The sequence below is a fragment of the Cydia strobilella genome, chromosome 24, assembly GCF_947568885.1.
Source record: "Cydia strobilella chromosome 24, ilCydStro3.1, whole genome shotgun sequence".
Classification (NCBI taxonomy): domain Eukaryota; kingdom Metazoa; phylum Arthropoda; class Insecta; order Lepidoptera; family Tortricidae; genus Cydia; species Cydia strobilella.
The window spans coordinates 3,878,202-3,902,575 of record NC_086064.1 but is presented as its reverse complement, the minus strand read 5'-3'; the positions used below and the strand labels follow the sequence as shown (position 1 = coordinate 3,902,575).

Genomic DNA, 24,374 nt, shown 5'->3' with positions numbered 1-24,374 from the left:
TATTTGACTCTCCATTCCATAAATAACGATACTTTTGCCTGAATTGTTAATTCAAAGTACCCTCAAGAAATACTATAAAAATGTATACTTAGTCATGTTTTTTAAAAAACCCATGCATTTTACTTTTCTCGTATTCGAAATGAAAAGTAGAGTGTTTAACTCGGGTGAAAGGCATCATTTCTGCCTCAGACTCTTGGCGCTCTCACTGCGTTCGAGCGCCAAAATACCTCGGCAGGAATGAGTGCCTTTCATCCCTTGGTTAACAATCTACTATTACGCGCGTGTATCAAACGACGTTTTTTAATACAGTTGCAAAAAAATAAGAAAAACAACAAGTAAGGAATAAAAACAATATCGATTGTTGCCTTTGGAAACTTACTTAAACCAACTTAAACTTAGCGTGTAGTAAGGTAAAACGCCTCTTCTTTGACAGACGTTTCGGCAGCTATTCCTGCCTCTACCTTCTATAAATTTCCATAGCTATTCCGTTCCATTCAAGAACGAAAACTTATTAAGAACGGTTTTTTAATCTTCAATATTAAAAAATAAACGTGTTATAATGATGAAGAGGTAAGTAATAAAATATGAAATATGTATATTTTTCGTATTTTTACATTAACAGTAGGTTTTTATGTTGATTACGATGTTTAAAGGAAACTAATATTAACACTCATCATTAAGTAGTCATGAATTGGAACAAGTATAAATAAAAAAAATTGGAAAAGTGAAAAGCACTAGTTCGCGAAAACCAACTTTCCGCACGCTAAACAGCTACGTAAAGTAGCATTTTTTGAGCAACTGTATTAAATACTTATTTTATCTACAGTTGCCGTATACAATAGAATACGGAACAGTCCGTCCATATTAGCTAATCAACGCGTTTGACACATCATTGCCTCAACTCTAGGGTCGACGGTGTCCGGGCAACTGCCCCATTACCCTAAGCACGTCGCTGGCAGGAACATTAATACGGGGCATGTGTGTGACAGGAGGCATACTGGGCATGAGAAATCGTTTGCCTTTCCATCCCATGAGACTAACGGAATTTCGAAATCCCGAAATACATACCGAAACGATTTTAACAATATATTATTGGTAAATCCTGATCAAAAGATTGACTGTCAGCCACGTTCGTATAATTTGGAAATAGTTCCTTACTTTACTTTCTCTGTCTACTGTTACCTCTCTCCCAGTTACCCCACTTGACGGTATAAAATATTTTATTTTTGTAAAGCTGTTGCTCTGACGTTTAATCCTCTGTGTCGATACGAAGAAGCGGAGATGTATCCTTGTTTCCATAATGGAAGTATGATTGAATGTTTTGTGATATGTAAATGAATGTATATATATGTTTGAAGACTTGAGGTTTCTTCAGCCTCAGACCAAAAGATTGCGTACAAACTGGAAGGAAATTGAAGATAAACCAATTTGATTAACTTAAAAGAAACCACTGTTTTATTTCCGCTACGCGTTGTCTGGAAGAGATAGCCATTTTGCTATAAGACCGCCTGTTGTCTGCCTCAATTGTTTTTTTCCCTTAAGTTGTAATAATAATATTACAAAACAGCGGAAGAGTTGTCAGCTGTCGCCATTTTCTTGTTTCTTGCAACATTGTATTTAATTTAAACTGTCCTCAGTCAACCGCATTGCACGGATAATGCAATTAAATGGCGTTGAGTTGTTTCGCAAAGTTTTCAATGGTTTTCCCTCCGTTAGTCATAAGTAGGTACTATATAAAATGGACCTACACTTACTAAGATTGCAAGTTACAAATGTTTATACTTTCTATTTGGGTCGGGCCGTGTCGTACGGATGCGATCGTGGCCCAAAATGGTCTCGCCGGAAGATCAGCGCTGACTTTCAGGTCAGCATTATACTGAGGCGAGACCATTTTCGTGGTAAACTTTAACTCCTGCTTACCTATTTTATAAATGCTTATAGTTTTAGTTATACTTCTGAATGTAATTTTAGTTTTAAGTTTATCACGAATAAAACATTTGATTCTTGATTCTATTTGTTTAAAGTAGTCATTCTGAAAAATGTACCCAAAATCGTTATTTTTCATATTGTGCACATAAAAAAGCGTTTCCTCGACTATGGCCCAGATTTATCTATAATACAAGTACCTTCTACTTAAGGTAAACATGGTAGACATGCTAAATGCGCAATAGATGACACCTCGCTGTCACCTCTATTGACAATGACTTAAGTTTAAAGATGACATGTACTGGGACCGTGACGAGCACTAGTACGTTTACCTTACCTATATTTGTAAATTTATCTATTCGAGGGTGATATATAGTTTTGGTACCTACCCGCTATTATTTATATTATCTGTAACTGTAACTTTCTGTCATTTGAACAGTTAACGTGTGAAATACCTTCCGGCTGCTGTTTCCGATCGATTTCAAAGCGGATATTTAAAATACGGTCTCTTCCTTAGAATGGAAAGTGAATAGTCATTGATAGAATAGTTATGTAGTTACGATACAAGTGCGGAAAAGAGGAAATTCGAAACGAGTGGCGATAAATTAAAACACGACCGCAGGGAGTGTTTTAAATCGACACGAGTTGCGAATTACCTATTCGCACGTGTATCGTACAACGTTTTACAATACATATGGCCCTTTAAACTTTCGACATATGCACGAAAAGTGCTTTTTTACGCACTAGTGCGAGAAAGTAGCACCATATGTACTGTAAACTTATTTTACGCTCTTGGTCTGTCGACCATGTGAGTCGCAGTACGGTTATGGCGGTCTTGGTCATCTTAGTCTCTAACCGACCTCAAAAAAGAGGTTTTTAACGGGGTTGGCAAATGTCAAAGGTTCTCAATGATGGCGCCAGCATAGGTTCTACATGCCTCTATAAGTTGGGCAAGCATTTCCGTCAGTAGAAGAAGTAGGTTATGCTCCCATAGAAAGTGGATTGGCCTGTTAACAAAGTTTAGTCAGGAAAATACCCTATTACTTTAGTATCCAAACACGGAGCCACCACCATATTAGCTGCAGCAGTTTATTTAGTCTATGATCGGATATGTAGTTTAGTCTATGTCGTCTATGGTTCCATTTGCAGTTTGCTTGTCGAGTGCTTGACACGCGCGATCGTAAAGTGTCTGGGCCATTGTGTATCAGATATATTGTGATACGATATGATAACGGTAATGGCAGATGTGTAGGGATTTGATTTAGTCTACTTAGACCACGTCCGCTTGTCTGTACACGGTTTTATAAAAAAAGTCTTAAAACATTTAACCTTTTGCACGCCTTTTGCCACACCGTAGGTTCAACGCCAAAGACCGATTAATCGGTCATAGACCACAGAGCAACATAGACCTACGTGCATATGCATAAAGTTCAATTTAAGTTTTGACACTTCGGTGACGTGGCGTCTGGATGACAGCTTTTGTGTTTGACACGGCGTCGAAAAGGTTAAAAACAGACATCAAACTGCATTATACTTTAATTTTTTTTGTTTCTTCTAAAAGGCTGGCCAAGCATTCCATCCATTGAGGAAGGCGCAAAATTCATAATTGTAGGCGACTATAATTTCAAATATTTTTGCCGTAATTTTTGGTCTCGAAAATTATTAGCAAAGTATACAAGTAGAAAAAGTTTAAAGGATATCAAAAACGTCCAAACCTTTTTTCTTAAATCGACGTAAACCACCGGCACAGGAGCAAATTCCTTTCAGCTGCAAATTGAAAGGCGGCGATTTACGTGAAGCGTTTTCGACAATTTTGCATATAAATTACTCTTAATGGATACATTAACTAAACTAGCAAAAATCTATATTCTCGCGTAGTAACAGCAACTAATAACAAGATTTTATGAAAAGGATGTAACACACCGCTTTCTTTATACATGATCTAAAACTTTAAGGCTTGCTACATATGGTTGAGTTTTCAACAATACATTAGTTAGGGTGTAAAGGTCACACACATGGGCCAGTATGGAGGAAATATTTAATAAGTAAAGGTTGCAATGCATGACCACACTGCGCCATATTGGTATAATGCTTCATTAATCCGCAAGATGGCGACAATATTTGACCAAAGGTTATAAGGAATTTTAAATAAAATAGGATTTTCTTTGATAATATCATGTTGTATTTTTAATACGGATATTTTACTTTCGGAGCTGTATTCTTGGGGCTTGCTTTTCATGCAGGAAGGAAAGACCTGAAACTTTTTTATTACCTATAAAAATACATTTATTATCTCATGCAGGATTTACTTAGCAAAGTAGATACTCATTTGTTTCAAGCTCCAAGCCGCAAAAATTTTAGAAAACTTATCTAAAGCCCCTTTTACAGTAGTAAAATATAATTGTGAACGAGAACTATAGAGCAAGTTTAGGAACAAATCAAACTATTTTTTAATTAAATATTTTGATTTGTGTTTTTTAGGGTTCCGTACCCAAAGGGTTAAAACGGGACCCTATTACTAAGACTCCGCTGTACGTCTGTCCGTCTGTCTGTCACCAGGCTGTATCTCATGAATCGTGATAGCTAGACAGTTAAAATTTTCACAGATGATGTATTTCTGTTGCCGCTATAACAAAAAAAACTAAAAAGTACGGAACCCTCGGTGCGCGAGTCCGACTCGCACTTGGCCGGGTTTTTTAAATACATCTCAGTCTATTACAGTTTTTGAGAACTATAGATATAGCCCGTGTGGTGCCGGGTAAGAATAGCACCACCCCCCCTCTCTTTCCGTGGGTGTCGTAAGAGGCGACTTAAGGAAAATCCGGTGGATTGGGCAGCAGCGTCCTCCGAGAACTACCTCTATCAAACTGCGGTCGCCAACCCGCCTGCCAAGCGTGGCGACTACGGCAATCCCCCCCAAGGTACTTGGGGGAGGCCTATGTCCAGCAGTGGACGTCTATCGGCTGACATGATGATGATGATGATGATAGAGATTTCTAAATATAGATATTTAGAAAAGTATTAAAGGGTGGCGAATACTTTTTCTTCCGCGGCTATTGCTATTGACTGTAGGTATATACCTAGTAAGAATCAGAAGAAGGCATTATATTATTTTTAAGTGCACAAAAATGCGCGCATGTCTCAATATCCTGCATTCCTAACACAATCGGAAAAGGCAATAAAAATCCGCGCCATATTTTATTATATTTGCAGGCGACATGAAACCGACGTGTCGGATTTATCTCATCGTGAATATATTATTTAATTATAGGTACATAGGAAGCGGTGGTGGCCGAGTGGATATGACGTCCGACTTCCGTTTCGGAATTCCGTTCCGTTTTTCGGAACTTATGTACGAAATATCATTTGATATTTACCACTAGCTTTTCGGTGAAGGAAAACACCGTGAGGAAACCTGCATACATCTGCCATAGAGTAACTTATACTAAAGCGGTACTGTCATAGTAAATTTTGTAACCCCAGTAAATTCAATGCCATCTGTCGACACACTTTAAAACTAAAAATGAAGATTTATAAAAATACGATAAAGTATTTAAATATGGATAAATGATTTTTTTATTTGCATTAATTATTTTTATGATTTCGACCCATGTTCTTTCACTGATATGCGTTAAAATTGTTAAATAACAAACGAAACCGTCAACGCCACCTATACGACAGTAGGCCAAAGCTAGTAGCGCCCTCTGAACGCGAATCAAATTTTCTTGATTTTCGAGGCACGTTTTTTCCTTAGACTGTATCCATCTATTACGGAGTCATATCTATCTTTGCATCTGCGAAGAAATTCAAAGTGAGTCCGCATCTCATTGGGCTAGCATGGGGACTATAGCCCAAGCCCTCTCGCGCATGAGAGGAGGGTTGTGCCCAGCAGTGGGACGTATATAGGCTGAATTATTATTATTATTATATACCTATGGAAATCCTTCGAAATTCTCTGAGCATGAGCACGCGCTGTCGATACTGTGCTTATATTATATCGCAACTTCAAAAAATGTTTTTCCGATTGATATAATACGTTGCATGGAAATAAAGATACCACTTGTGGGTAACAAGAATAGTAACATAATATAATCCTTAGAGACAGGAGCTCGAATAAGCTTTGTCACAGGCATCATTAGTTAGGCTTACTGTCCTTGTGTCTTGTACCTACACAAAATATCCGCAAGTGTTACGCACAATACATTTGGTATATAACTACTTACGTCACAGGGCGGACACGCTATACATTAAAAATCACTTCCGTTTCTATGTGTGAACGGCATGTCTGTACACGCGGCATGCGTCATAGTGTAAGTTGCTTAAATATAGTACCAAATAGTACTGAGCGGGAACTGTCGCAGGGCGAGGTAATTCGAGTCGGGGCGGGGCGGTGCGTGGCCGTTCTGTATGATAATACTATTACTTATTCTGTGGTACTGGTGTAGTGCAGGGTCTCTATAATAGTACCGTTAATATGCATAATTCTTACGTCAACTAACCTGACGTTGCCGGGCTGAAAAGTGGTGCCATTTCCCCCACCAGCTCCTCAAATTTCCCTCTTACAATTCTTTTTTACAAATCGCCCGTAAGTGACTCTAGCATAGGCTGTTGAGGGAGTTATTTATTTTTTTATTTTTATTTATTCAGGTAAATACACATAATATACAACTTAATTACAAAAGTACCGTTAAACCAGTAAGGTTTGTCTCGGTACACCATCCGCAGTAGATTTGATACAATAATAAAATATAACAACAACATACAAAAGTTCGGTTATTAAATTTGATTACTTACAGTATTACCCTGTATAAAGCTATCTGGTCCTATTTATTTAGTCCGGAACAAGCTAATGCCATTATATATAAACCTGTATAAAAAAGGGTTCGGACGTTTACCTTCATATTTCGGGTAAAGGGTGTCGAAACATACCCTTTTATTAACCTAAACTCGTTTACGCACTGAGATTATTGTGTACACTATAAACGAGTGTGCTTAAAAAAACAACGTATACCTAGGTTTAAAAAAATAAACAAAAAAGCTGTATTTATTATAATTGTTTTTTTTGTGATATGGAGTATAAGCAGATTGAAAACTATAAAGTTAATGATAAGTTTTACAGTACATATGGTGCTACTTTTCTGCACTAGTGCGTAAATTAGCACATTTCGTAACTATGTCAAAAATTTAAAATGTACTGTAAAACGTTGTACGATACACGTGCGAATAGGTAATTCGCAACTCGTGTCGATTTAAAACACTCCCTTCGGTCGTGTTTTAATTTATCGCCACTCGTTTCGAATTTCCTCTTTTTCGCACTTGTATCGTAAATAACTATTCTATACGATTTTGATACCAATCATCAACGTTACACTTTATGCTTCAACGCTTTTAGTTCAAATGAAGACGGTCTTTTTTAGGGTTCCGTACCCAAAGGGTAAAAACCCTGGGGAGGGACCCTATTACTAAGACTCCGCTGTCCGTCTGTCCGTCCGTCTGTCCGTCTGTCCGTCTGTCCGTCCGTCTGTCCGTCTGTCTGTCACCAGGCTGTATCTTATGAACCGTGATAGCTAGACAGTTAAAATTTTCACAGATGATGTATTTCTGTTGCCGCTACAACAACAAATACTAAAAACAGAATAATATAAATATTTAAATGGGGCTCCCATAGAACAAACGTGATTTTTTTGCTGTTTTTTTTCCATAATGGTACGGAACCCTTCGTGCGCGAGTGAAACTAGCGAAATATTATGCGTTACTTCCCCCAAAAGCAGCCAGCAAATTAATTTGACAATCGCCTATGAAAAGCCGCACGCACGTAGCTGCCGGAAAATCAATATAGGAATTTCATATTCAACAAGTTCTCTAGACATTGTTCTGCGCGACATCTAGCGAAGTTTCCCTGAACTAACGCGGACTTAGTTAAACGTCACGTAGTTTGTGTTTTGATGTGACAAGAGGTCGCTGGAGTGTAATCAAATTTTGTAGATTACTTTTCAACTAGAGGCGTAAGTTTTTGTTATACATTTTACTAAGTATTCATTTGTCTTGTTTCAGGTACTGGCTCCAATTATTTGGTATTTTTCCTTGTGACATTGTGGCGGTAGGTAAATATTAAAAACAACATATTAGAAACCCGTCAAAACATTATGGCAGAACCATAATACTTAACGATAAATTACTGGCTTTTATGGACCTTGCAGAAAAGTCGTTTTTGTGAAAGACATTAGAGGAATCGTAAATAACCCAAATAACTTTATTTTTATGGCGGAGAGAGAAAAACTACAGAAAGACGCGTAGATACGACATTTTATATTTAATGAAAAACCAATCGTTGAATGTCGTCGAACATTGAAAGAACAGCAAAAATGTACATGGCCGGGGGTCATGATCGTTTCCTTAATTTTCACGACCCTTTATTAGTTTACCATCAATTTTATGACCAAGTAATAATGTAAACCACAGTAAAAATAAAATTATATTTTAACTTGCATTTACATGATGACTATTTAATTATTAAGTAACATAAAATTAGAAAGTTACTTAATTGAATGAAAAATCCATAGACAACAAAAACGCCGTTTCGAACCGTGACAGAACTAGAACGTAATTTTTACGTAAACGGTTGCCAACCGCGTTAAATCGTGCGAAAAGTTCAACGACACTTATTTTTTATAATCCTAAGTAAAGTGTTTGCGCAAATTCTAGATGTCTTCTCGACCATTAATCCGAATATCAAACGCAGGCAAAGTGCGACAGGGGTGAATATATGATTTATAAGGTTAGACTGCCGGAGTCGTGGCGTGGGCGATCATAAAATGCAGGGTTGCGGCTGAATAGGGGTTTATGACAAAAACTCCATAGATAATGTCTCTTGTCTCTGATTTTGACGGGTGTGGCTGTTTGAGTAATAGCTTTGGTCTAGGTAAGTGTGTTGTTTGTTTTGTTTCCGCGTTATGTCGTCGTCATTGTAATTTTAATTCAATGAGTATTATAAATTGTTCATTGTTTTAGATATTTGTGGCAGTAAAAAGGTTGAAATAGTAACAGACACGCGATTGCAAATTGAAATACTTAGCTTAAGGTTGTTTCTTCATTAGGTTTGAATTACTTAGGTTTAATTGTCATAATGGTTTAATACATTGTTATACCACCCCAGTAGCATAAATACGTCATTATGACGTCAGCGACGTCATTATGATGTAATAATGCCGTCATTATGACGTCGCTGACGTCATTTTGCTACCTGGGCAGAAATGACGTTCATGTTTAAACCATGAAATACCGTCACGATAAAAGTGAACAACGTATAATTTAATGTTAATTAATTGAGATACGACAGTAAATTAGTCGAGCGATTCAATTAAATTATCTGGAATTTGTGGAAAGCGTTTTACATTACATATTATCGCGGTTTCGTGATTAAATAATATCATTGCATATATTACTAGGTACATTATGTTCGAATATTCAAACTAGTTGGTAAATAACGTTCACGCGTGTTACTGGAGCCACGAGTAGTTTAAACTAACAAATTCCTCACCAATTGTGGTTTTGTAAAATATGTCTCGAAACAACAAATATGTCTTACATGAGTTACAGGTCGGTAACCGCCGTGAACATATACAGAATGAGCAAGAAAGAAAGAAAATAATAAAAGATAAATGAAACTACCGTTACCCCTTCACTAGTTAAACTCGTTAATCAAAACAAAATTCTATCTGTGCTCGATAGACACAATTGTACACTCAATATTGTACTTAATTACCTCGACATGTAACAATTGTTATTAATAAATATATTTCATTTCATTTCATTTCTCGTAGACAACGGTTATTTGATATATAAAGGAACTATCCTATGACTGGCTGACACAAACGACTTACATGCTATTAACAGCAAAACGCACTAGGTCTTGAGTAAACGATTTATTTTAACTCGATACATAACAATGCTTGACCGACGCTTCCGTGGATCCGGCGCCAAGCCATCTTGATCTTGACAGCTCGCGCTCATGACAACCGTCCTGTCAGTTAGGGGCGCGTTCCGAACTCCGCTAACAATAAAATACCCATCTACTGAAATTGTATCAAATAGGTTACTGGAATGTAATTTTTATACATTTATAATATTATTATTTGTAGATTAATCTCGCTTTCTCTAAATTAACGGGCTAAAGGTCTTATAAACCTAATATCCATCTCACATTTATGTTGCATATAAAACTATATTTTTGCCATCATGGCCAACGCAAATCGTAAAAACCTCGGCTATTCTCTATAAAAAAGCTTTCTCGTAAAGTCTTATCTTTAATAGTCTAAAAAACCTCGTAAATTGACCTAGGATGATTTAGAGAAGCACTCTCCAGTCCATTGTCTTCATCAATAGTTTGTCCCCAAGCCTTGTCAAACATTTTTTGCATCCAGACTTCATTAGGAAAATAATCTGCAACCATCCCTTAACTACCATGCTCTTGGCGCTATAGCTTTAAGGTAGAAAGTAGAATGGTTAGTTGTTCAGAAACCGCAAAACGTGAGTTGATTCTGATAGTGACAAGTCCTTTCTGGATGACGTGGCAATGTTCACTTACTTGACTTTTTAGGGACCCGTCCCCTATTGGCGGCTCTGGGAAATCTAAAATAGAATGTGAATTATATTTTAGTGTTTGTTAACGAACACTCTACTTCAAAATATTTATCAGTACGGTTTTTACTCACTATTATTTTTAGTCGCTTTTGGCGACATGTTTCGGATTCTTTGGGAATCCATCCTCAGGCACGAGTGTCCGCGGCGGTTGTACGTCGTGCACTCACAACAACATGTCGCCAAAAGCGACTAAAAATAATAGTGAGTAAAAACCGTACTGATAAATATTTTGAAATATGTCTCACGATAGTTTAAGTGCGAACACTCTACTTACCTACTCTATTCATAGAGGTTCAGGTCAACATGCAGTTAAAACATATCGTTTAGTTATTAGCACAAATCAATAAAAAAAGGTAATACAATACCTACGTCTTAGTTGGAACTGTAACAAACATAATAACAAATACTTCTAAAATAGTTATACACCAACTTGACAGTGACAAAGTGTAAAAATACTACATTAAACTTCATATTTTCATAGGAATTGGACATGGTGGCACTTCCACACTGTCGTTTGCCAAATCGGTTCAAAAGATTGAACAGATTAAAATACTGTCCAATTATTTTTACCGCCGCAATTGTTCAAATAAATACTTGACAACGGTGTAGTAAAATATGTTTTACCTCTGGACCGTAGTGGTTCCTTAAAATGTACCCGAGGGAATAGTAAAGATCATAAAACTAGGTCGGAGCTGTCGGAAGCTAACATAGTCATAAACGGAGTGAATTTATTACACTAGTGAAAAATTACTGTTTAACTAAGATACAGAAGTGTCCGTTTTAATTAAATTATTATTTGTCATCGTAAAATGTAATTGATAAAAGCAAGATAAGCCCTTAAATTGCTAAAGTTACTTTATGATTATGACTTTTATTTAATTTAATTTATTTATTTTGAAGATGAAACAAATTAAACTGAACCCACGCTCAACTTTCGCTTGGCCTGTTTTACAATTCTCGCTGACGAGGCGCGGATCGGATAACATTATTTGCCAAATAGATTGATGGAGCAAACTTTTTAAGGCAGGGAGGCTAGCTGATTAGATAGCTGGCGGTTTTTTGCTGATAGTGAGCCATTGGGAATGACCGGCAAAAGTAGTGCGAATTGATTCAAACATTTTTTTACGCAATGGATATCACTTCGGAATTTGATAAAAAAAATCCTAATTTTGAACGAATGATTGTTTTTCTGATGCGTCTTTTATTTATTTTAAACTTTATTGCACATAAAAAGTGTACAACAGGCGGACTTAATGCCATTATAGGCATTCTCTACCAGTCAACCATAGGGCTAAACAGAAAAGCGTCAAGGTGGTTTTCCGTGTGACAAAAAACGTGTCCCCATTTTGAATATATTTGATTTAACAAATCTATGCTAAAGTATGATCTAAAAAGGATTCTATTATTTAAAAAAAAAAATACTTTTTAGGGTTCCGTACCCAAAGGGTAAAAACTGGACCCTATTACTAAGACTCCGCTGTCCGTCTGTCCGTCTGTCTGTCTGTCACCAGGCTGTATCTCATGAACCGTGATAGCTAAACAGTTGAAATTTTCACAGATGATGTATTTCTGTTGCCGCTATAACAACAAATACTAAAGACAGAATAATATAAATATTTAAATGGGGCTCCCATACAACAAACGGAATTTTTTTGCCTTTTTTTTTTTGTAATGGTACGGAACCCTTTGTGCGCGAGTCCGACTCGCACTTGGCCGGTTTTTTTTATTGCGCAGCAAGATTTATGTTAAGCAGAGTTTATTTAATGGTTTAAAATTTAACATTACATTAGGAAAGGAAAGCATGAATTGGCTAGTTGAGAAATATTAATTCATTTCATTCGTTTTTAACCTGAACCTTGTTACTTAAGTTAGTTTCTAATTTATTTAATATTTTGTGTTTTAATATTTTCTTATAATTTTTATAAATAAAAACAAATAAAAGGCACAAAATGGTGATAAAAATCACTCCTTAAAGTAAAATCTATATTATAACAAATAATAGGACCACTAGGCTGCAGACTTCAGTAATAAATAACCTAGTCTACTTTGACATATCAAGTCTCAAAGTGCCAAAAAGGCTTTTTTGAAGCAAGCTTTAAGAGTTTTTACACTCGACTTTGTGCAAATGCTTTGTGCAACAGCTAAGTTTTCTGTAACGCTGGAAAAATCTTAAAACTACCACACCACGTAGCTTTTTTATGCTAAATGCAGTTTGCGACGGCAAAGTTATGTTTGTCACGCGTTCAGGCGGCAGCCGTATATGCATGCTATTTTTGTGAACGTGTGTGCATGTGATAACGTTTGGAATCAACGCTGTTATACAATTTGCATTTCTGTTGAAACTGTGGCTTTATTCGTTAGTGTAGTGTGGAGTTTATAAGCTGTCTATTAGACTCCTCATTCAAACCTTTAAGGCTTAATAAATACAAAGGCTTAAGTTAAAAGGCTCAACCCTTCAAAATTAATACTTGTACGTAATCATATGATTTAATTACATGCATGCTAATTAATTATTTAATATAGTCTTGGAAGTTAGATCACTTAGGGTCGGTTGCACCAAACTGTTTGTCACCGTTAAAGAGTTCGCTAAATTTAATTGTAAGGAAAGTTTCATAGTAAACCGCCGCGGCGCGCCGGGTGACGTTGATCAGTCTGTCAAGTGCGGATCGTGCAATTGGCACTTAGACTAGCCTTCAAAAATACTTGGAGCTCGTAAATTTTATATTTCGCTTCCTAATTTTCTTATATACCATCTAACTGTCGTAAATAAGCATATCTGACAGTAAGACCGTAGCTCTGGCACTCTTTTATGTGTGAGGCTTAATGTTCCAAACGGTTGCGTGGTTAAGGCTCGAATGCTTCCAAGCCTCACCTCACATGTCTATACATAATAGTTGGTAGGTATGTTTAGTTTAAATGCACATTATGCTCTATAAGCGTCATTATTAGGGTTGAGAACATCAAAGCTTAAATTATCAAACCGTTGCCAACATAAGGCTCGAAAGCTCGCTTCGCATCACTTTTGTCTGTACATATAAGTTAGTTTGTTAAGTATGAATGCATGCGCCTGTATTGTACGTCTTTGACATGTTCCCTCTGTGCACAAAGAGTGTTTGTTTAGAGAAATGGGACAATGTCAGGGAACTGTGTCAGGCTGTTGTGTTTCAATAAATTATTTCCATGCGGTGTATATTCAATTGGGAGGGAAATATTTATATGCTCGCAAATGAATAAGACTTTCTTTCACATTGGGGTGGCTCTCCCGTACCTATTCAGTGAGTTTTTAAATTATTTAATCATTAAAGCATTATTGACATTAAGTCCGTTTTTTGTGCGTAGGAAATATTTAATTAAGGAACAATACACAACAAATATAGCTTGTCAAAGGACTGTCTCATTTCAAACACAGACAGAGAGAATCATACTATCTTTGTGTTGCACTAGTACTAGCACCCAATCGCAAAGGATGAGTAAAGTTTTTTTGTTCCTATTTACTGACAATTTGGTTTGACCAACTATAGTAACAAATAAATAGGTAAGTGTACAGTATATTAAACTAATATTAAAATTAAACTATATAAAACTTAATATTGTCTTCGGTTACCGCGATGGTTACTCATGAAATAAAACTTCGGGATGTATTATAAATTCAATATGCGCGGTATAATTCGATTTCATAGTTAAATAAAACTTATAAATAAAAAAATGGTCCCCAGGTCGCCTTTTATACGTTAAGATTTTCTTTTATGCAATAGTTTAAATGAATAAACACAAGTTAAAGTCACTATATGATAAGCTGTACATTTGTAAAACCCTTTAAATTAATAAAACGTTAATATTAAGCGGTTACGCTTGGCTTTATCCTAACAAAAAATCTTCTATGGCAATGGTAATGGTACGATATACTTAAATAGACAAGTAATTAAAGTTTCTTTAATAAATATAGGGTTAACGAAGTCGGTACAGTTTTCTCATTTGCCTGTTCGTAAGAGTTAAATTGCTTCCCGGGGATAGGCAGTCGACCTAAATTGTCGGTCAAGAGACATTTGTACGAGATTTTTGTAGTTTGCGAGATTTGTTTTTTGTTTAGTTGGGATTTATAGAAGAAGAAGAATTTTGGCAGAAGAGTATCAAATTCCGGCGGTTTTTGTAATTTAAATTGAATTATAATTATGCCTTACGCAACCCCTGACACCACGGGGTTGCGAAAGGCATACTCGTAATATGTAATTCAATTTAAATTTTTACAGATTTTGAAAAGGTTGGGACACTGTTACAGACGGGTTGGCCTAAAGCAAAGGGGGTGCAAAAAAAAGACTTGGAATTTTTTTAGTAGGTACAATAACATGTCTGTTTGATCGCGATCTTCGCGGTCAACCTAACACACTCCTCCTCGCTTCGCTCGTCGTCGCACCTACCTTGTCTCTGTTACTTAAATTTACCTGTTCCAAATGATTGATTTTAATTTGTCAAGTAGTGGTTTCAACTTGCAGGTCAAATATCTCGGCCATTTTTGATTTTAGATAAAAGTTTTTCCTACAAAACATGCTTATTTTAATTTATTCTCTACGATAACACAATAAAAAATAGGTGTCATAATAACATCACTCCGATGAAAGTGTCGGCACCCCCTTTGCTTTAGTCCAACCTAACACTCCGCACCCTCGTTGAGCTCTGGCAACCTTACTCACCGGCACACTATGAGTAGGGTCTAGTGATATTTGGTTGCGGTTTTCTGTAAGGTAGAGGTACTTTCCCAATTGGGCCAGTTTTCCAGTAAAGTATAACTATCTTCATGCAGAATGTAGTCTTGGACACGACACGGTGCGAATAGTCCGTCGGTGAGGTCGGCAGTTTGGGCCCTACCCCGCTGTTGGCGGCACCCTAGGTCAGGTTTTTTATCATTATAAAAAAACATACTCATTAGTTTATGTGTATTTTGTAATATTTTTGTGTTTTTACGTTTTACTTTTATCAAAGATAGATATAACTCCGTAATAGATGGATACAGTCTAAGGAAAAAACGTGCCTCGAAAATCAAGAAAATTTGATTCTCGTTCAGAGGGCGCCACTAGTTTTGGCCTACACTCGTATAGAGGGCGTTGACTGTTTCGTTTGTTATTTATAATCTTAACGCATACCAGTGAAAGAACATGTGTCAAAATCATATAAAAATAATTAATGCAAATAAAAAAATCATTTATCCATATTTAAATACATTTTATCGTATTTTTATAAATATTTATTTTTAGTTTTAAAGTGTGTCGACAGATGGCAGTGAATTTACTGGGGTTACAAAATTTACTATGACAGTACCGCTCTAGTATAAGTTACTCTATGCTTTTATTTACTCATAAATGTATAAATAACCTAGTCTGAGAAAGAAAATTAATAAAGAGAATATTCCTTACACGTGTGTCTTGTGACTTGTCCAACGTTCGTCGGACTAAGTATCTTCTTGACTTAATTTTTCGCAGCAGCATAGCAGCACTTTAGAAGAAAGTATGTCAAAATTGCTCTAACTTACACGCGGATGTATGTCACGTCACGCCGCTCAGCACTTTACATATCCATTAGGTACAAGTATATATATCACAGAAAATGAATGCGATGATGAAATAGATAAAGTTGTTGTACCTAGGATAGTTATTTGTTTTACAAGGGGCAAAGTACAAATTAAAAAAAAAATATATTATTGGGGGGGAAGGTTAAATTTAATATAGATTAGCATGTATAAATTATAATTATAATTATTTTAATGTACTGGGTTGATACCTAAATAAATAACATTTTTATTTTATTTTTATTTTTTTATTTTTTTATTTAAACTTGTTGTTACGTCGTGCTAATATTGATATCCAAGCAAGCGAAATATACTAAAATTGGTAATAAAATAAAACTCAAAAAAATCTGTCTTCCCCTGCTGGCTCCAAAATTCCAAAACAAAAATTGCTGACTCGTACACTTCGGCAAATCATAATTATGACAATATTTGTGACGTATTCAACCAAAAGGTACCACATTGTCGCTTTGTGATAAGGTTGATTTCTAATTGTAGCTATATGGAAATAGTGCCTTACTGACAAGCGACAATAAGTACCCTTTTGGTTGAAAATGGCACATTTTTAGAACAGTAGATAGATCTTTTTGTGGTTTCGGAGCAGGCTCCAAAATTATTCAGTATGACCTACATATCCCCCTCAGAGTAATAATTTTTAATGGTTGGACATAACAAAATAACCCTTATACTTGCTATCCATAAAGTTATTACTTATTACCAGCATTTAGTTTTTCTTTACGCAGCGAACGGCGACGAATAAATTGGGATACTTTCGACGAAAGCAGGTACAGATGCTTTCGTCGAAAGTATCCCAATTTATTCGTCGCCGTTCGCTGCGTAAAAAAAAACTATTAATGTGACTGCCACTGATCCCTCTGTATAACAACTTATTAAATCTGCCATTAAAAAAACTAGAAGTCGGTTCTAATTTAACAATTTGTGATGGTTTTGAACTAGTTTCGATACGACCTTGACGATCGTCTTGGTAATAGGGAATATTACGCGAAACTCTGCGAAGAGGGCGCCACTACCACAATCTGAAGGTCTATCGCAAAACAAGAAAATCTAAATTTATTTATCTAACATCTCTCACTGTTGCACATTCGAGCGATAAAGAGGCAGATAGCGAAATTTCGGATTCGCGTTTCCCAGTAGGTTCTCTGTAAACAAACCGCCTTGGTGCATCAATGTCATAATTTAATATCTCTGAAAACTTGTCAAAAAATGGCACATATGTATAAGTTACTCTAAGGCTGCACTCTGGTGGCAACATTGCAGTAATACCCTCTATTGGCGCGCATCTCACGCACGACTTTAACTTTATTTCGAATGCACCAATCAACGTATCAAAATATAATAATATCAAAACTAAACTATAATAATAAGAAAATATCAAAATCGTAACAAATTGTGAAATCTGAATCAGTCTCCTAATCATAGTAATCATATGATCGAGGCTATTTTCTCGCTTCTACGCGAGATATAGTATATACCCATATAATTTCCCATCAAAGCGGAAAAAACCGGCTACGGCGTAGCGCTACGATATTAACGTAGCAGTGAGTTTACAGAGCGAAATACTGTAAACATTTATTTTGGAACTTTAAAATTAGAATTCGCCACGTTCCAATCAAAGGAATTAATATTTTTTAATGGCGGATTCATGGTAGAGCAGCACCTAAAGAAATAGCGGTTATCATATCATTTTTTAATTAATAAGTGGAATTTCTTCCTTCTAGGCCATCTTTGACGACCTCCAAGCCTAGTCGGTCCAGGTTCATATCCTGGTAAGGGCATTTATTTCTGTGTTTAAACACAAATATTTGTTTCGGAGTTATGGATGTTTTCTAAGGAAAAATTAAAGATGATAAATATAGAAGTTACAATAACAGAATAAAAGTAAATTATGGATAATTATAAAATAAAACTACTAAAACTAAACTAGAATAAATAAAAATACCTAAAACAAACCATGGCCTTTTGGCCCATCACGCAGGCACCATTCCCGCGCTGTATCGCGATGGCAAGCCTTTGCGCGAGAAAGCTGCCCGCGCAAGGGTCCCCCTTGGCTTCTTTCAACCGCTCCCCGAGCTCCTTGTGGAGCCCACGCGCACCCCTGCCCCATGGACTTAGTATCTCGACACCAAAAGCTACAAATTCGTAGTTGGTGCCGAGAGCTATATTTATTGGATTTAAAGCGCTCTGATGTTTTCTATGTATATAAGTATTTTCATATAAGTATATATTATATATATCGTCGTCTAATACTCACAACGCAAGCCTTTAGAGCGTTTTCACATTGCCCGATCCGATTTTGGATGTCGGAAGGAAGTAAAATGTAAGATATATGTGTTTCTCTGTATTTATTCATGCTTTTAATAAATCATTATTACTAAAATAATGCAAAAAAGGCGGACTTAATGGCAATGGCACTCTCCTGCAGCTTTTTTTCTCATAGGCGCCTTCCGACATCGGAAAGGCGCTTATTACGATAAATTCAGCCATGTCGGAGCGCCTCGTCAGCTATCGGACCGATAATATTTGTTTGTGTGCGTATGTGTAGGCAAAATGCTTGTTGTAGTATGCGTAACCGCTAAAGACGGCGGCGGCGCCCGGGCGCGCCCCCGCGGCCTGACGACGCGGATGTCGGATCCTACATCCAGCTCTTACTGAGCTTACTGTGGGACTAGGTTGATCTGTGTAAAATTGTCCTGTAAAATTTATTATTGATTTATTTTTTATCTTCCCTTATAATACCTACCTATTATTGTTACCAATACATCCCAAAATAGGTTGATACTAATTTATTATTCATCCAATCCCCGCAGAATATAACATTACAGAGGTCATAACCCCTCGTTCATTTCATATATAATTAAGTAGGTAGATATAATGATAGTTTTATGTTATATATTATATACTTGCCTTCATAGCTGATTCATACTTAGCGACACCTAGATATGTATTTTTTTATTAGTAGGATTAGTAATTTACCTTACTCCTTTTTAACTAGTTGTAATTTTATTTCTTATGTGCCTACTTCTTTCTTCTTTTAAAAGAGATCCATCAGAAAGCAAAATAATAAACAGTAATTATGTATACCTCCCAAATTACTCTATTCCTCTCTCCTTGATATTTCTTTTCGCAGCTTGAAACAAACGAAATAGGATTGCTTTTCCCCTGAACGCAAGGCTAGGGGTGATTTTATAGAACTTTATTCACCACCCTCAGAGAAAATGGCCGAGTTGGATGCAGCCAAAGATGGCGGCGCGCATGCGCGCTGAGTCGCTCAATACGTTCACCCTCCCATAGCTTAATCTCTGTCCCTATGCTCTCCTAGTCTTATTGACCTTATGAGGTTATAGCACAGCTGAATTTCAGTCACATTTATTAACTTCTAATAAACTATGTTCGCGTCACGAACATATGACTTGAATGCTGTTACAACCCACGCGTGACATATGTTAGCTTTAAGTTGATAAAAATCTATGATTTATCACTATTTAATCAGCTTGCAAGATAAGAGAAGATGACACATAAAAGCACTAGACTTAGTTGAGGCTTTACACTCACTAATGTCACTGGCACTTTACACTAGCACTGTTAGTCATCGATTTTGGGCTCGGCCGCCGCTCCCATTTCAATCAACAACCAGCTAACCTGTGAACAGAACCTGTGGACACACAATATAGCAATAAAAGAACATTCAGAATCCTCTTGATGTTAATCCTCGAAGATCGGTTGAATCTTCCAGTCGGTCCATTTTGTTGCGGTCGGTTCGTTGGTAGGGCGTCGCCTTTGCCTGTTTGTCCCGGCGCAGCAGTAGACTTTACTTACTGCTGTGACAGGACAATATGGCAAAGACGCGCGTGAGGACGCGACGTCGTCGGGCGTCGGCGAGCGTGTGGCGACGGAGACGCGGCGCGCCGCGCCCCGCACCCGCGCATGCGTACCCCAGCACCCCTCAATGGACACCCTCAATCAACTATCGATTTTCCTTTTAAAAAAAGGTTAATTCATTGCAAAAGGGATATTTATACTACAATGTTTATGTTTACAACTGCATTTTTTTACTGGGTTACTGACTTGGGGGTACCAGCCTTGCGTTTCGCTACATCCCTTAGCTTCAGCCGAAACCACTTTTTTTTTCACTTACGTCAATTCAATAGGTGGGTATGTGGGTAGGAACCTACTTAATATTTGCAATATTTCAGGTATAAACTTCTAAATTTTGATACCTTTAACGCGTTCCCGAGATAAAGGGTCTGGACAGACAGACAGACAGACAGACAGACAGACGGACGGACGGACGGACAACAAAGTGATCCTAAGCCTAAGGGTTCCGTCTTTTCCTTTTGAGGTACGGAACCCTAAAATAACGTTCATCAAAATTTAAAACTATACTTTTTTGTAACTACAAAAAATATTTATTAATTAAATATATCAATTTTAGCTTAATTTTTATCACGCCAATTGTATTCAAATTGTCTCAACAAAACCACAAGTCAGATAATGACTTCACTTAACATTATAAATACAAATCTACAAATACAACATCCACTATTAAAACAATTTCGCCCAAATTATCTTGTTGAAAATCCCGAGCGTCGCTGCCGGGTCAATGAACCCCGTCTATATGTCCCGGCCGGAGACATTGACATTGGCTGAGCCCTAGATAGCTAGTCAGGATGACTTGGCTATTGTCAACACTGTCTCCATTCAATCAAGTGATCGATTGATGCCTAACACTCAAGTGTTGGTTTAATATTATAATCAAACGCCGACTCTCTTTTTCTATCCTCTCTCTATCTGCATCTAAGGATAACTGCGACGGTATCATGGTCGCATTTTTATCACTTGTCATGTCATGCGTCACTTTCGTACTTACATACTCATTAGAACGTGACAGGCATAATGACAGATGATAAAAAACCGACCATCTTAGCCCAGCTAGTGGCTGGTGGCCTAGCTAAAATGACAATCTAACATCGACAAATACCAAACGAATTTTTTTATATATATATCGGAATGACGGTGACGCTACGAAAAGTCACGTGACTGTTTATATAAAAGTTTCGAATGGCATTTTCTATCAACGATTTTGTCATCTTGGCTAGGCGTCCTGGTAGTAAATGCTAGTCTGATTAATCTGGGTTAATACCAAGACAGGTTGATTAAATGGCTGTAATTTCTTTTAATTACCCTCGGTAGCCTATTTATTTTAAACAGTAATATGCCTCTAAGTTTACTTATAAATAAAATAAAATAAAATAAATAAATAAATAAAGTTTTATTTCAGGCAAAAAGTACATTCGTACACCCATATCAAGATACAATTTAAAAGTTAAAGGTTATACATAAAACCATTTTTAATATCCACAAATATGCCTCGCGTTTCTAATTTTGCCTCAATCCAGTAAGATTAGCCGAAACGTGACAAATTATACGCCTGTGTCAGGGTTCAGAGGCAATCGGCTGGGCTCATGGGGCTCACGTTTGGGGTTTTTTCGGTGAATAGGGTTTTTCATCTGGTAATTAGCGTCCTATTCTTTCCTTAAGATTTCGGGATAGATTTACAAAATTTGTCACGAAATCTTTAGAGGAAAAAAGACGAATATTAAGGGAACAAAGATTACTAAAATGGCGTTAGGTATAGTAGAGTGACCGAACAGGCTTTAGGTTACTTTTCTCTCATGTCGTCTCGGACATGGGTATATTTGGTATCAGTACATTCAGTATGATGACCTGAATACAAATATATGAGACGACATAAGTAAAAATCGATTTCTAGAAGACTTCAAGACCACAAACCTCTGTCAAATCTAACAAACTGTTGATAATCGTTAGAAAAGAGACGAAAAACTTTAATTTATAAGAGGTTACTAAGTTTTGTAAATAGCTGGAAAACATCTAACGATCTTTGTATGTATGCAGCTATATACCTACAGATGTTATATTACCAGTGTCCAAAGGAACCTAAATACACAAAACCTTAAGAAACGAAAAGGTCTGCAAATACCTAAAGCGAGTGAAAAGATAAATTGATGACGTCCGAGCTGATTTATGGTACAAGGAAATTTTCTAAAGGAAAAGTTCCTGGATATCCATCAAACAGCTTAGCAAAGAATCTGACCAACTGCGACTTGTATGGATAATGTAGCATTTATCATGCAAATCCGCAGCTATAACTTTTAACGAGTTTAAATTTATTTTAGTCTTAGATTATTTAAAATTTAGTAAGATATTTTTATACTCGTACTCTTAATTTAATAAAATTAACCAATAATGATTACTGCAAATTTTACAAATTAAGTCAATATTGGGCGAAAAATCGCGCGCTGACACCAGGAGCCCAGGGCAAGCTAAGAGTACCACCCTCTATGCGGAAAAGGGAAAGCTAGAGGAAATCCCTTTTGTTGAATAGAAAAAAAAACGTTCGTGCGAGAGAGAATAGCATATATATATCAATTGGCAAACTAACAAGGCGGAGCGAGATGAAACCTAGTAACCCTCTTTAGAGGTGAAATGCGCAACTCGAGAGCAATTTTTGCGAGCAGCTGGCGATTGCGAAGTCCATTTTCAATAAAATAAAAGCTGGAGAGCTTTCAATTACGTTGCTATCAATGTGCGAATGCAATTTTGTTTTTTTTTTTAACCCTACAATGCATTTGTAGGTGTAATCGTTTTCGTTAGTTCGAAACGTAATTGATGTTTGCATTTTAAAGTTTTGGAATAATATTTATTTTTTTAACATTTACTTTTCTTGTTGGGATTAAAATACGTTTTTTGTATTAAATATCTACCTAGTACACCTATACTTTAACAGATAAAAGGAACCTTAAACAATCAAGTTAACTTTTCAGTAGGTAAAGCGAAACACCTAGTAGATATATTTTTCTGTACCTAGTTAACTCAGAATAAGTAAGATGATTATAATTTCAAAACCTTGACAAGCATTTAACATGGAACCATTCTCGCCACATATATAATTATATCTGTGGTAAGCAAATAGGTATAGTTTGTCAAAGGACTGTCTCATTTCAAACATAGACAGAGAGATTCATACTATCTAGCACCCAAAAGAAAGGGATGAGTATAATTTTCCTGGTTGTTACTGACTGACTTACATCTAGAAATTGTGCAAAAGTTTTCCAATTACAGAATTTGCCAGCAATGCTGGCCCAGCATGACTAAAACGGATTACCTATAAGAATTTTTTTGTTTAGTTTTCTTTTATACTTTACGAGCTAAGTTCTCTGCTATTTAATACGATCTTTATTTGGGTTGCTGTGACAACAAATTTTGTTGAAAAAGGCAAAAGTATAGTTGGTCAAGCAAATCTTGTCAGTAGAAAAAGGCGTAAAACTCAATTTTTTTAAGGGACGATAACGCTTCGCGCCTAAATTTTGTAAATTTACCACCTTTTTCTACTGACAAGATTTGCTTGACCAACTATAAATTGAGAAAAGTAAGATTTTAATAGACGCAAAATAATTTACGTTCTACGTCAGTCCCAGTCGGATTTCGGCTGAGGATTTCGGTTTGAGTTTGACATTGACGTATCATTCAAAACACCAAAAATGCCAAAAAACTAAACTTCAGACCATAGACAAGTTTCTTCACTGTCATCTTAAATTCATTAAATTGTCATTGTCAATCAACTTATTTGTTTACGAACCTAAAAATTTCTTGAAACTTCGCAACAAATAATAATTATTGTCATAAAAAGTGAATTTGTGTGCTAGTTTAATGACTTAATCGTGGAAATGCTAACAGTATACTCGGTGTAATGTCATTTTCAATTCTTACCTACTTTTCCTAAAATCGTAACTGGCCGGTAATAAAGCGTAAACAAATGCCGATCGTGTTTTGTCATAGCAAACTTTCGCGTCACAAATTCGATCTGCTTCGCGGCATTATTGTTCAATTGTGTATTTTCTTATCGATTGTGAAGTGACAATGATGGGACTGTATTCCAGCGGGGCGCTCGGAGGCGTGGAGGTTTTGGACGGCAGCTTGGTCGGCGGCGAGCTGACCGCCCATGTCTTGAGCGCGCAGGCGGCCGCTCATGCCGCCGCCACGGCCGCTGCGGCGGCCCACCAACAGCACCAACAACAGCAAATTGCTGTACAACAGATAAGTAAGTGTTTCCTTAGCTTAGACAAACAATTTCAATCTAGTCTTTTGATTACGTACTTCACAGAGGCTTAAGTATATAAATATTTAATGGTATCGTAAACTCGCT

The 24,374-nt window shown here is 36.6% G+C and overlaps 1 protein-coding gene across 1 annotated transcript in view; it reads left to right on the top strand.

Moving 5' to 3' along the window:
* LOC134752164 (RNA-binding protein Musashi homolog 2-like) overlaps positions 1-24,374 on the top strand; it is a 160,222-nt gene that overhangs the window by 117,181 nt on the left and 18,667 nt on the right. Inside the window, exon 2 of the mRNA XM_063687770.1 lies at positions 24,109-24,269. Within this exon, the coding sequence (XP_063543840.1) occupies positions 24,109-24,269 (161 nt within the window). The remainder of the gene's footprint in view (positions 1-24,108; positions 24,270-24,374) is intronic.